This window comes from Eschrichtius robustus, chromosome 10 (assembly GCF_028021215.1).
Source record: "Eschrichtius robustus isolate mEscRob2 chromosome 10, mEscRob2.pri, whole genome shotgun sequence".
NCBI classification, from domain to species: Eukaryota; Metazoa; Chordata; class Mammalia; order Artiodactyla; family Eschrichtiidae; genus Eschrichtius; species Eschrichtius robustus.
This window is the reverse complement of record NC_090833.1, coordinates 5,354,614-5,368,852: the sequence shown is the minus strand read 5'-3', so window position 1 is coordinate 5,368,852 and position 14,239 is coordinate 5,354,614. Positions and strand designations below refer to the sequence as shown.

The 14,239-nt window shown below is 42.2% G+C and overlaps 1 protein-coding gene across 5 annotated transcripts in view; it reads left to right on the top strand.

Annotated features, from left to right (window-relative positions):
- NUP214 (nucleoporin 214) overlaps window positions 1-14,239 on the top strand; it is a 100,336-nt gene that overhangs the window by 30,278 nt on the left and 55,819 nt on the right. For all 5 annotated transcript variants that reach the window (XM_068551872.1, XM_068551875.1, XM_068551873.1 and 2 more), the window contains exons 17-22: window positions 402-560; window positions 3,401-3,504; window positions 6,244-6,426; window positions 7,162-7,247; window positions 7,353-7,436; window positions 13,262-13,522. In XM_068551872.1, the coding sequence (XP_068407973.1) occupies window positions 402-560; window positions 3,401-3,504; window positions 6,244-6,426; window positions 7,162-7,247; window positions 7,353-7,436; window positions 13,262-13,522 (877 nt within the window). The remainder of the gene's footprint in view (window positions 1-401; window positions 561-3,400; window positions 3,505-6,243; window positions 6,427-7,161; window positions 7,248-7,352; window positions 7,437-13,261; window positions 13,523-14,239) is intronic.

The window sequence follows — 14,239 nt, the reverse complement described above, 5'->3', positions numbered from 1 at the left end:
TATATATATATATGTGTATATATAACTGAATCACTTTGCTGTACACTTGAAACATTGTAAATCAACTATCCTTCAATAAAATTTTTAAAAATTAAAAAAAAAAAAAAGAAAGAGGAAAGTTCTCCACAGTTTTAACAGTGATCATCTTTAGATGGCAGGATTACCAGTACTTGTCTTATTTCCTGAGTTTCTGATCATTAGAGTATGTATTTTTTTAATGAGGAAGGAAAAAAAATGAACATTAGTATCTTTCTTTCCAAGCAGTGAAATTCACTTTTTGCTATATTCATATGTTCATCATGTTAAATATTTGAGAAATACCACCTTCCTTGATCTAGAAAGAAAGGTTTATTTCTTGGAAATACCACTTTTGTATCAATTCATCCTCGTACCTTTTCTAGTCTCTTCATGGAGATATCAGTACCCTGAAAACAACTTTACTTGAGGGCTTTGCTGGTGTTGAAGAAGCCAGAGAACAAAATGAGAGAAACCGTGACTCTGGGTATCTGCACTTGCTCTATAAGAGGCCGCTGGACCCCAGGAGTGAGGCTCAGCTCCAGGTAGGAGAACCCCACCAGAGCTGCTGAGAACAGACTCCTAGACAGGCGCTCCTTTGGGAGGTACAGGCTTGCCCAACTGCTTGTACAAAGTTGTTCATTTCCTGTGAGTGTTGACCCACTTGGCGTAGACTCCCTTCACTGTTGCAAAGGAAATGGCACTTTCCCACTTAAGGTTTTTTGGATTAAACAAAAACATAATTCTTAATTAAACCTTAAGATTGGTAGAGAGTAGCTGTTGAAAAAGATATATTTAGAAATCAAATCAGGAATAATAATTATTAAACTAGCAACTGTTCATTGGGCACCAAGTACTCTGTGAGGTGTTTTTTTTTTGTTTTTTTTTTTAATATAAATTTATTTGTTTATTTATTTATTTTTGGCTGCGTTGGGTCTTCTTTGCTGCATGCAGGCTTTCTCTAGTTGCGGCGAGCAGGGGCTACTCTTCGTTGTGGTGCGCGGGCTTCTCATCGTGGTGGCTTCTCTTGTTGCGGAGAATGGGCTCTAGGCGCGCGGGTTTCAGTAGTTGTGGCACACGGGCTCAGTAGTCGTGGCTCGTGGGCTCTAGAGCGCAGGCTCAGTAGTTGTAGCGCATGGGCTTAGTTGCTCCACGGCATGTGGGATCTTCCCAGACCAGGGCTCGAACCCGTGTCCCCTGCATTGGCAGGCGGATTCTTAACCACTGCGCCACCAGGGAAGCCCTGTGAGGTGTTTTTTAATACATTATTTCTAGTCTTCAAAACCCTGCTGCTCTGCAAGGTGAGAGTTACTGATCCCATTGTACAGATAAGGAACTGGAATGTCATAGGCTAAGGAGCTTGCCCAAGGTAATGTTGATTCTAGTAAGAGTGGGACCAGAATCGAAACGTCTACCTGCCGGGGCTCCTTCCTGTAACTATTAGCGAAGTTACTTTTCTCATTCTTAATTATTCCTATATTCTCTTTGGGCTAAATCTGAGTTTTGTTTCCATCTTTCAGTTTATTCAAAATTGTTGCATCACAGCTTTAGTAGGGGTCATCTCCCAGCACCTTGCCTTTCCCTAGAATCAGGTAGGAAAGGGTGCAGGGGTGGCAGCACTGGCCTTCCTCACCTGGGACCTGAGGGTCTGTGAGTATGGTGAACCCCCTCCTGCCTCAGAGGAACTGAGGCTGCAGACTCTACTGTTGCTGTCATTTCCATCCCACACCTGGTAAGCATACTGACAGTAGGAAAATGAAAGAAGTGGAGGCCTCCCAGAAAGGCTGAGGAACCCCTGCTGTGTCCTGCCGCCCTTGAGGTAGTCCTAGGTGTGTCCTTCTCTTGCGGATGGTAACCCTCTCAGCAGAGAGTGCCGACCACCTGCCTACCACTCATCAAATTACAGGCCTCCACGTTGAATCTGGTTACTCTTTCTTCCTGTGTGCCTTTTCACCCCTTACTCTGTGTGCAAACTAAAAGAATTCAGCTTTGGGTGAACCACTTTCCCCATTCAAGGGAAATAATTTTCTCTTTTCCACAGTGCTAAGTAGATAATAATAGCTAGCATTTATTGAATGCATACCATATACAAAAGAAAGATAAGGAATCAGAGACACAGGAACTACCCAAGTCTCACCACTAATAAATGCTGGACCCTGGAGCCTGGGCGGTCTGGCTCAGAGCCTGTGGTGTTCAACACTACACTGCAGCTGGATAAGTAGCAGCAGAAAGATGGACTTGTAAATACAACGTGGGGTGTGTTGCTGTGGGATTGCAGGTGGGGGAGCAGCTAAGCCACAGAAAAATATTTGTGATAGGCCTTAAAAGAAAAGGTTTTTTTCCTGGCAGACGAAGTTGGGAGGGCATTCAGAAGAAACAAGATGAGTTAATGCACAGAGGTGTGGTCACATGTGACGTGTCCACAGTAAAGGGCCTCCGTTGAGCACTGAGCTGAAATTTGCTCCGTTGAGCACTGAGTTGAAATTTGTATTTGATGCTAAGGTTACTGCTGCTTCCTAGAATCAGCCTGGCTCTCTTTAAATGACATTTTCTTCTTCAGTTAGGACACATACCCTTGTCCAAAAATAATTTTGAAAATACAGTTAAACACATTAAGATCTTTGTACAGATGTAAAGAGTGTTTTCCACTGTAAAGCACATTGTCTTCATTTGTATACGTGTTTAATGGAATGCTTCGTTTGCATTAATGGAATGCTATATTTTTTTAATTTTTGAGAGTCAAATGGTATAGCCATGAAGGTTAACACTGGACCAATATTTAAAGAAAATTATTGCAGGCCTAAAATAAATTAATAGGTAAGACTTTTAATAATGGTAAATTCAGTTTCTAGTGCTGATACTATTCTTTGTTTTTGAGAAATGAGTTTTTCCCCACTGGTGAGGTGACTTCTGTGTTCTACTCTATGAATAGATAGGTGCAGAATTATTTTCAGCACTGTTTTGTAGAATAATTTTGTCTGTATTACAGTTAATTTCATGGGTGGGAGAGCAAAAGCTAAATGGGTGCCCTGTCGGAGTAACAGAGTGCAGTGGAAAATTCCTAGGCCATGTGGAGATACTTTACAGGAGCTGAAAATGAGAACTAAGCAAGAACATTGGTTCCCTGGAGGCCCTAGGCCGATACGCCCTTTCTGTTTCCCTTTTCCTCACACCACCTCTCTGTCACACGCTTTAAAAGGTTGAGTTGCTGTTTTTCGTTTGAATTATAACATTCTAATGATTGTATTAAAGCCTGTTACGTTTTCCTTGTTCGTTATGGTTCTCAGTATCAAAAGACTTCAAAGTCATTTTAACTGTTTTGATACACCTTCCTGCAAGCTACTGGACAACTGAGTCATTTTGACGTTTCATTTTTTTCTTGTAGGAAATTCGGCGCCTTCATCAGTATGTGAAATTTGCTGTCCAAGATGTGAATGATGTTCTAGACTTGGAGTGGGATCGGCATCTGGAACAAAAGAGAAAACAAAAGTGAGCGAGGCCTCTCATCCACTGTGTAGATAGTTGCTGTAGCCCTTTTAAAGGATCATTCAGGAGGATTTATAAAAAACCCTACAAAGGTTCATTCTCTTTGACCCAGTCATTATACATCTAGAAATTTGTTCTACAGAAATAATAGCAATATTCACAATAATTTACATAGGACAATTTATATTACAGCACAATTTATGAGAGTGAAAAATTGGATTCAGTCTAGTTACCCAAAAGTTAGAGGAGTGGCTAATAAATCTGGTCACATTTTTTTCTTAATGTAGAATACTGTGTAACCGTTGGATCGCATATTCTCAAAAAAATCATATTAAATATATTTTGTGTTACATGAACTATACAAAATATATAATCCTGTAACTAATTATTAGGTATAAAATATAAAATATGAAAAAGGTAAGACATAAAATCAAACTAGGTGACCTCATTGTGGAGGTCTAATGTAGAAAAGGCTGGAAATAAATCTGTCAAAATACTCATACCTGCAAGACGAGATTAAGAGGAATGTTTCTTTTATACTTTTCTGTATATTCCAAATTTTCCTTTGGAGGAAACTTTCCTAATTAGTATGGATAACTAAAAGGATGAGAGGAGTGGTAACAGAGGTAGAGGAAAACCTTCTATCCTAATCTTCCATCCGTGGATATTTGGTTTTATGCCTCGTGTCTTCCAGAAGGAATAGAATGCAGTACATTGTGAAAGCAGTAAGGTGCCCACAAGAAATGTGGAAACCAGGTCAGCCCTCAAAAATGCTAGATTTCTGAAACACCTATACTTGATTAGTGTCATTAGCCTTGTAAGGAAACAAACCAGGAAATGATCTATTCGCTTGTTTACAAAGCTGTGAGGTCACAGACTTTTTTTTTTTTTTTTTAATTAATTAATTAATTAATTTATGGCTGTGTTGGGTCTTCGTTTCTGTGCGAGGGCTTTCTCTAGTTGTGGCAAGCGGGGGCCACTCTTCATCGCGGTGCGCGGGCCTCTCACTATCACGGCCTCTCTTGTTGTGGAGCACAGGCTCCAGACGCGCAGGCTCAGTAGCTGTGGCTCACGGGCCCAGTTGCTCCGCGGCATGTGGGGTCTTCCCAGACCAGGGCTCGAACCCGTGTCCCCTGCACTGGCAGGCAGATTCTCAACCACTGCGCCACCAGGGAAGCCCCGGTCACAGACTTTTAAGTGGGGCAACCTGGGTGTTGTGTCAGGGGCAGGGCTAGAAGGTGTTTAAAGTTCAGTAAACAGAATTTAATACGTTGTATTCTATAGTGTGGAGAAAGGCTTTGTGCCCGACCTGAGGAGCATAGGTATGGGAAGACAGAGGTGAACGTTGATCCTCCAGACACTGGCAGGGGGAAGGTTCTGTGGCCTGGAGCACTTGTCCCCGTGGGCAGTTGGGCCCCTTTAGAGATTTCGGAGCTTACTCCCCCGGTTCGGAATTCATGTTCCCCCACATGTGAGAGAATGGCTTGACCCGACAGTGAGAACGTTCTGCTCTGCTTGACAGTTGGATTTCTCTTTGCTAATTAATAAGTTGGCTTTTTAAAAAGTGCATGATGGGGACTTCCCTAGCGATCCGGTGGTTAAGACTCCGTGCTTCCACTGCAGGGGGCACTGGTTCGATCCCTGGTCAGGGAACTAAGATCCCACAAGCTGCACGGCTAATAACATAAAATAAAATAATAAAAAAATATAAAAATTAAAATAAACAATAAAACGTGCATGATGCTAACAGAGAAGCCAGGCTTTGTTCTCCTTTAAACAACCCCATGGATTTTCTACTTAACGTGCTTTTTTTTTTTTCTCTGCACTTGGGCTTTCTTTAGTTGCAGTGAGTGGGGGCTACTCTTCGTTGCGGTGCGCAGGCTTCTCATTGCGGTGGCTTCTCTTGTTGCGGAGCACGGGCTCTATCTAGGCACGCAGGCTCAGAAGTTGTGGCTCGTGGGCTTAGTTGCTCCCTGGCGTGTGGGATCTTCCTGGACCAGTGCTCGAACCCGTGTCCCCTGCATTGGCAGGCAGATTCTTAACCACTGCACTGCCAGGGAAGTCCCTTAATGTGCTTTTTTTAAGTTCCCTTTCTGTAGAGTTCAGATTCTTAAATCTGTACAATTTTCTAGCACTTCTCTGTTTTGGGCCCTTCTCTAAATGTTGCCTTGTACCCTATTGAAATGCCTATTAAAAATATATGTTGAACTAACTACCTTGTCACCAGAAAGAAAGGGACAGTTGTCCCTGTCTTCTTGTAATTCTTTTGGGTGGGTGATCCCCCTGCTGCTAAATCGTGTGCTGTTCCTCTGTTTCAGTGTTGACAGCACTCTGAAGAAATGACTGACTGACTCCCTAGATTTCCCTGCACCCTTGGGCTTTTTCTTTTTATTTCATATAATTTACATACAGAGAAATATGCATATCCTAAATATATAGCTGGATGAATTTTCCCCCATTTCTTCCCTGGAACCCATCTGAGGTTCTGTCTGGCTGTGCTGTCCTCTGCTACAGGCCCGGTCCTGCACATCCGAAGCTGCTCTTTCCTCCGTCCACTTTATCCTCGTTAGGCTTTCATCCCCTTTTTATGTTCTAGTAGTTTCTTGATGTTTCTTTCCCACTAGTGGTTCTCCAGTTTAGTCTTCTAACTGTTAACAGTTGTGGTCTTTTTTTTTCCATTCAGTGGGGAGTTCCTTTACTTGAACCATTCACATTTAATTCTTTCCTCCTTGCTCTCAACAGGCGCCTGCTTGTGCCGGAGCGAGAGACGCTGTTTAACACCCTTGCCAACAACCGGGAAATCATCAACCAACAGAGGAAGAGGCTGAATCACCTGGTGGATAGTCTCCAGCAGCTCCGTCTTTATAACCAAACCTCCCAGTGGGGCCTTCCCTTGGATGTTCCCTCGCAGAGCAGCACTCACAGGTGTGCAGGAGAATGGGCCTGTTAACGCCCCGTGCACTCAGTAAATGTGGCTGGATGAACGAATGAATAGTCAGAGTTAGGTGGAGTAGTCCTGGAATGGTTCACATGTGGCTTTGAAAGTGACTCTGCTGTCTTTCACCTGTGTGAGCCTGGTCAGATTCCTCACCCTCTCTGATCCTTTGTTCCTTTGCCAAAAAGTAGGGCTATAACAATACGTGCCTCATGGGATTACTGGAGAGTTTAAAACTAAGTCTTTAAAGCACCTAGTAGTGTGCCTGATGAAACAGATGCTCAATAGATGATAACAGATACTATAGTCACAGTATTATTGTTTAATTGAAAATTAACTGTCAGGGTTAGGTTGACCAATTTGTCTTGAAGCTCAGATTTATCATTTTGCAAGAGTGTGGAGATTTCAGACCCTGCAGTTAGACAGTTTACCCCTGAAGTTACCAAGGTGGTCTTGTGTTTCTGCCTTTAGGCTGAATGTGTAGATTTTAATTGCCCTTCCTGCTGGAGCCCCGTTGGTGGTGTGTTTGCTCTGGGGTTGGGATATAATATTGAGACTGTGATCTCTTTCCTCTTGGATTAATTTCCTTGATTGGGCAGATTTTCCGTTTCTGTATTGGGATGCTCTCATATCTTGCCTTTAGATTTAGGAGGATAATGTACCACCACCATCCCCCTGATTTCTCAGGTCGTAGTTGGTTCATATGTAACACTATCCTATTTCAGTTTTGACAGTGACCTCGAAAGCCTGCGCAATGCTTTGTTGAAAACAACCATAGACTCTCAAACCAAACCCTTGCCCAAAGTCCCAGGTAAATGAGTTCTTCCCAGTCTTTAAACTCTCTTTGTTCTCTTTCATCTACTGACATCTTAAAAACCGAGTCTTATGCATTTATGGGTTCATGAATTTCTTGCAGCTAAACTGTCCCCCGTGAAACAGGCACAGCTGAGAAACTTCTTGGCCAAGAGGAAGACCCCACCGGTGAGATCTACTGCTCCAGGTAGAGGAAACTGGTCCTGAATTTTTAGGATAAACCATATAGTACATGGTGTGGGAGTAGGGTGTGTGTGTGTGTGTGGTGTGTGTGTGTGTGTGTGTGTGTGTGTGTTTTCCTTTGGTTCATTAATGGCAGATAGAGAAAATGTCCCCAGAATCTGTCATCCATTTGAATATTGGGGTAAGAAGCAGCTTATACATGGTCAATGAAGCAGTTCAAGGTAGTTATTCTGGCTTTTACACTGTGTTTTCCACAGTCCTTAGGTTCTGTGGCAGTGATTCCCAAGGGTTTTGGGGGAAGCTGAGCTGGCTCCAGGGGTCCTAGCCTCTGCTTTAGCTAGAGAAGCTTTACTTTTCTGATTGGTATGGGGTTTTGAGTAAGGCTACATTTGAAAAAAAGACGTTCTAAGAAAGAAGAAAAAAAACCGACAGATTAGGGAATGATGGCTAAAAACACTTGCTGAAAAGAAGCCATATACCTGATAAAAAATATTTTGTCATGAAATTATCTATATAATTACCTGAATTTTCTTTTAAAAAACTATTTGTTAGATGCAACTTTAGGCATAACCCTGCTTTACTCTAGTGCCTGTAATTGCTTTTTTCTTTGAAAATTTTTTTTTTTTTTTTTTTTTTTGGCTGCATTGGGTCTTCATTGCTGTGCGTGGGCTTTCTCTAGGTGTGACGAGCCGGGGCTACTCTTCATTGCGGTGCGCGGGCTTCTCATTGCGGTGGCTTCTCCTGTTGCGGAGCACGGGCTCTAGGCGCGGGCTGTGGTAGTTTCAGCACGTGTAGCCAAGCTTTTTGGAAAATCAGGATCCAGTCCAGGATTGTACATTGCATTAAACCGCTGTTCTCTTTAGTCTCCTTTATTTTTCCTTTTTGACAGTTTTACTACTTAAGCTTGCCTCCCCAAACACCGTAATTTGGTTTTGCCTGTTTTTTGGGCTTTGGATACTGCGGAAGTCCATTTATTTATTCTCTGGATGGGTTTCTCTTACTCCACATCAGGTTTCTAAGAGTCATCCATGTTGCTGCATGTAGCTGTTTGTTTTTGTTGCTTTGGTGTATGAATATACTGCATTTGTTTATCCATTCTCCTTTTGTTGGACATTCACTGTTTGCAGCTTTTAGCTGTAACATAGTAGAATGTTGCTCTGAACATTCTTGTGCTTGTCCTTTGGGGTACACGTGTATGTCTTTTATGTGGTCACGTGGCTCCGAGTGGAATTGTGTCTCGTACTCTGTTCCTGTGCTCAGCTTCAGATTCTGCGTGCAGTTCTCCAGATTGGTTGTACCGAGTCACACTTGGCCATCAGTGTATGAATATTCCAGCTGTTCCACAGCCTTGCCAAGCCTGATATTATCAATCTTTTTCCGTTTAACTCTGCTGGTGTCACCTTTTTTGTATGTTTAATTACCATTTGGGTATCTTCTTTTGTGAAGTGCCTGATTAAATCCTTTGCTCATCTGTCTATTGGATGATCTGTCCTGCTGATTTGTAAAAGTTTTTATCAGCTTTTGATACCAGCCTTTTGTTGGTTATATGAGTTTGTAGTTATTCACTTTGTTGCCTTTTTAGCCTCTTAGTATCTTTTGGCAAAGAGAAGTTCTTAATTTTAAAACAGATTTTTCAGCCCTTTCTTTCTTTTATGGTCAGTTCCTGTTGTTCTGTTGAAGAAATCTTTCTCTACCTCTAGGTAACAAGAGTATGTATGCACCTTTATTATTGTCTAGAAATGTTAATGCTTTGCCTTTCAAATTTAGATCTGCTATCTACCTGGAATTGATATTTTTAAAACAACTTTATTGAGGTATAATTTGCATATCATAAAATTCACCTGTTGTAAGTGTATAGTTTGACGATTTTTGGTAAATTTACAGAATTGTATAACCATCACCACATTCCAGTTTTAAAACATTTCCATCACTTAAGAAGTTGCCTCATGCTGTTTGTAATCAGTTCCTATTCTGCTCCCAGCAACCACTGATCTGTTTTCTTTCTCTGTGGAACTGCCTTTTTTTAGAAACTGCGTATAAATGGAATCATATGTAGTCTTTTGCTTTGGCTTCTTTCCCTTAGTATAACTTTGAGGTTCACCCATGATGTGTATCATGTATTAGTAGTTCATTCCTTTTTTTGCTGAATGGTATTCCATTGTATGGGTAGACCGTATTTCGTTTATACTATCTGGAATTGATTTTTGTGTATGATACAAAGTATGGCTCTCATGTCATTTTTTTGTATTTAGATATCTGATTGTCCCAGCACTGTTCAGTGAAGATTCTTCCTCCCTGCTTAGTGGCCACCTTTGTTGTAAATCGGTTTTCCTTATACTCGTAGGTCTGATAGTCTGTACACTGATGAGAAACCACTGCCACCGCACTGCCTCAATTAACTGGTGCTAAAATAAGTCTCGATACTGTTTTTTTTTTCTAGATCCTAAAGCTATGCTGTTCAATATGGTAGCCTGTTCAAATTTAAATTAATAAAAATCAAATAAAGTAAAAAATTCCGTTAATCCCAGCAGCCACATTTCAGGTGCTCACTAGGTACATGTGACTAGTGGCTACTGTAATGGGAAACGCAGACATAGAACATTTCATCATCGCAGAAAGTTCTACAGTCTAGAGTAGGGGTTGGCAAACTGTTTCTTAAAGAGCTGGATAGTAAATATGTAGTAAATATGTAGTGTCTATGGTACCTAGTGAACTCTGCCCTTGTAATGGGAAAGCAGCCACAGACTGTATGTAAACAGATGGGCATGCCTATGCTTCAGTAAAACTTTATTTATAAAAGCAAGCAGCCAGCTAATGGTTGTAGTTTGCTGACCCACGCTCTAGAATGTTTTGGCTCTTCTTGGTGCTTTCCATTTCCATATTAATATTATAATTGTCTTGTTAAGTTCTACCACCCTCAGCCCTCAAAGAGTTGAGATTTTGATTGGGATTGTATTGAATCTCTGAATTGACTTAAAAGAATTGACATTTGTACAGTGTTGATCTTTCATTTCCTAGACATGGCGTATGTTTATTTGGGTCTTTAATTTTTCTGCATGGAGGACATGCACATCTTTTGTTAGATTTATTCCTAAGTTTGATATTTTTGATGCTTTTATAATGAGGGGGGTTTTTTCCTTAAATTTCACTTTATGTTTTATTTTATGTTAGATATAGTATATAGAAATGTGCTAGATTTTTTGGTATGTTGACTGAATCTAGCATCTTGGCTAACTCATTTCAAATAATATGTCTGTAGCTATTTCTTGGACTTCCTGTGGAAACAATTATATCTTCCATGGATATGAACACTTTTGCTTCTGCTTTTTATTTCATTTTCTTACCTTATTTCACTAGCTAGAACCTCCGATGCAGAGTCCAGTAAAAGGGGCGAGTAGGCATCCTTGCCTTGATCTCAAAGGGAACACTTTCTGTAGTTCCTGACAAGATATGAGGTTTGCTGTGTCTACTGAGATGATCATGATTTCTACCCCTTCTCCTTCCTGTTAATGTGGCTTTCTGCCTGTCCTGATCTGAGCTAGCATTTAAGCAGAGTAAGATTCTTTAGGTTTCAGTGGGGCCCCCTTTCTAGTGCCAGGAAGGTAGCTGCATCCTTGATCACAGCAGGAAGCAGCATGTGTCAGCTGCGGAGGCAGCATCATTGGGACAATTGAGCAGGCCAGGCCTCTGCAAGTGAGCATGGCCATTGCATTTTTCAATTGATGGGTGTTCCTCCACCCAAATCCAATGAATGGCATCAGAAAGATGAAGGAAGGAAACTGAGAGAACCCCCAGGTGGTATCAGACCTTGGGAGTTAAAGTTATTTCCGTTTTCTATCCAGTTCCTGAAGGTGATGAGTCTGAGTCATCTCTTGTTGCTATTAACTCTCAGGAAGTGGGATCTTAGAGAAATTAGTGAGAGCAGTGTGGCCCTAAGAGAGTGTGGGGTTTATATTAGTTTTCTGTGGATGCCGTGTAACAAATTATCACAAATGTAGTGGCTTATAACACCACCTGTTTATGATCTCCCAGTTGTGTGTGTCAGAAGTCCAGGCGCAGCATGGCCCTGCTGGGTCCTCTGCTCGGGGCTCACAGGCTGAAGTCAGTGCTGGCTGGTCTGAGCTCTCATCTAAAGGCTCTAGGGAAGATCCCGCTTCTGAGTTATTGGAGTTGTTGGCAGAATTAGGTTCCTTGCAGCTGTAAGACTGAGGTCCTCGTTTGCTTTGCTTGTGCCCCCGGCCCCCTTCATCTGCAGTCCAGCAACAGCACATTGAATGCTTCTGTGTCCCCACTTCTGCCACCTCTCTCTGCTTCCTCTTGTGCTTCTTTTCTCTACCTTTAAGGGCTCTTGAGATTTTACACTGGGCCCACCTGGAAAATCCAGGCTAACCTCTCTGTTTTAAGGTCAACTGATTAGTAACCTTAATCGTGTCTGCAAAATCCCTTTGGCCATGTAATATAACCATCTAACAGAACATAACCATGGGTGTGGCACTGGGGGCAAGGGTCGTGGGGTCAAAATTCTACCTAGCACAGGGTATTTTATATATAACAGAGTATTGTTAAGAACATCATGGTCTTTCAAGTCGGATACACGCCAGGTCTGAATTCCGGCTCTACCACGTACCAACTTCGTGACCTTGGGCAAATTACTCAGCCTTTCTAGGCATGAACCATAAAGTCAGATAACAGGAATTTCTAATTTAGATGCTTTGAGCAGTACCTGGTACCAGGTAAGTTCTCAATAAATGTTAACTGCAGTTTTACTGGTGGTGCTGGTGGTTGTGGAGGGACTTGCTAAGTGACCCTGCTGCACATTGACCTGCATCAAAGCACTTTGGTACCGTGCTGTCCCGTAGGACTTCCTGCAGTGGTGACGATGTTCTGGATCCGTGCTCTCCAGGAGAGCAGTTAAGCTGCGGCTATTGAGCACTTCAAAGGGGGCTGGTGCAACTTAGGATTCCAGATTTTCATTTATTTACTTCACATTACTTTTCATCTAAATAGCCACGCGTGGCTGGTGGCTACCGAATTGACAGTGCAGCCTAGCAGCAGCGCTAGCACGCAGCGTCGGCTTTCACTTGCATTTGTCTATGTTCCGGTTCCATTATGACAAGTAAAATCTTGCAGAGTGACGTGCCTATAGGGCAAATAAGTCAGTAAATATTAGCAATACTTTTACATAACTTGAGGAGGAGAGAGAGCTGTTTTCTGTTTGGTTTTGGTTTTTTCCAATATACAGACAGTAACATGACTTCTGAAATTTCACGGTAGAAAGTAACATGGCATATTACCCCATAGTTTATGGAAGGAAAAAAACAGGGAAGGTGAAGATTGATTTCAGTGATTTTTTTTTTTAACCTAATTGATTCAAAAGAATGATTAGATTTACGTGGCAGTGTTTGAGACCCTCAGCATTGAGGACATGATGTCTTTTCCAGTTTGCGTTAGGCCTGTTCTCAGAAGTTTATTGTCGGAAAGCAGTGGCAGCACTGGGACTGTTTACTCTGCTCTGGAAGCTTGTCTGTTGCTTTTCTGAGACGGTGTTCTTGCCTGTGAACTTCCTGCTTTTACACCAGCATGCATCCCGTCTCTCACCTCACGTTTTTTTTGTTTAACAGTCAAAATGTTCTTGTCCTACACAGCTGGGTTTTGCAAAGCCCGTTTGAGCAAAAAGTATCTTTGGTCGCATTCAGCAGCAGCTGCTTCCACTTAAAATAAGTAATAATTAAGTCGATTTATAAATTGGATATTTCTCTAGCGGCAGTGAAAATTACATAGCTTTTGGACTTGAATTGTCTAAGTTGTGTTTTGTTTTGGGCTTTGTAGCCAGCCTGTCTCGGTCAGCTTTCCTGTGTCAGAGGTATTATGAAGACTTGGATGAAGTCAGCTCAACGTCATCCATTTCCCAGTCTCTGGAAGGTGAAGACACACGGGCATCCTGTAAGGATGACGACGCAGTGATCCAGGTTCCCCGGCATGCTCCCGTGGTTCGAACGCCTTCCATCCAGCCCAGTCTTTTGCCCCAGGCGACTCCTTTTGCTAAATCTCACCTGATTCATGGTTCGCCAGGTGTGATGGGAACTTCAGGTAAGTAAACAATGAGACAGGAAATGATCTTTTGTCCCTAAGAGATCTCTGACTCCTGAAGGAACTGTAACTGGGTTTTATATTATCACGCCCATAACTTATGGGTTCCAGCCCATTTCTGTTAATATTCTAGGAATTACAGGACAGATTCAAGGGGTGTGTTCCCCTTGAAAGTGGTTGGTAGGACCTGAGGAAGAGGAGACCCTGCAAGGTTCACAGTTACTGCTTTCCTGTGGAGCACAGCTTGTGCCTTTCACGTCCCACCTCATTTCAGCTCCTCCACTGTAGCCATGTTGTGCCTCAGAGCTCACCAGCCAGAAAGCTCATTGTCTGTGTTGGCTCGCTGATGTGACCTGTGTTGTGCTGTCACACCTTCCGTTCAGAGCATCAGGACTTTGTATTGCAGTGACTTCTAAGAGGACAAAACCGGGCATGAGGTACCAGAATGGAGAGATTTTATGAGAGGAGAGCAGGACATTGCTCTGTTTTGGCACAAAAGTTATACCTTGCTCAGTGTCAGAGGAAATGATCATGTGAAGTATTTTCACTAATAGAAGTGGGCAGGCAAATTGCCTGCAGCATCTTTGAAAGATAAAGGTGCCAGCCTGTCAGTTTGCCAGTACTTTTCTGCGTTAGTGCTTAAGGATTTTTAATCTTAACATTTTCCCTGCAGCCACACATGGAGAATTTACCATTTTAATTTTTGTGTTTTCTTCT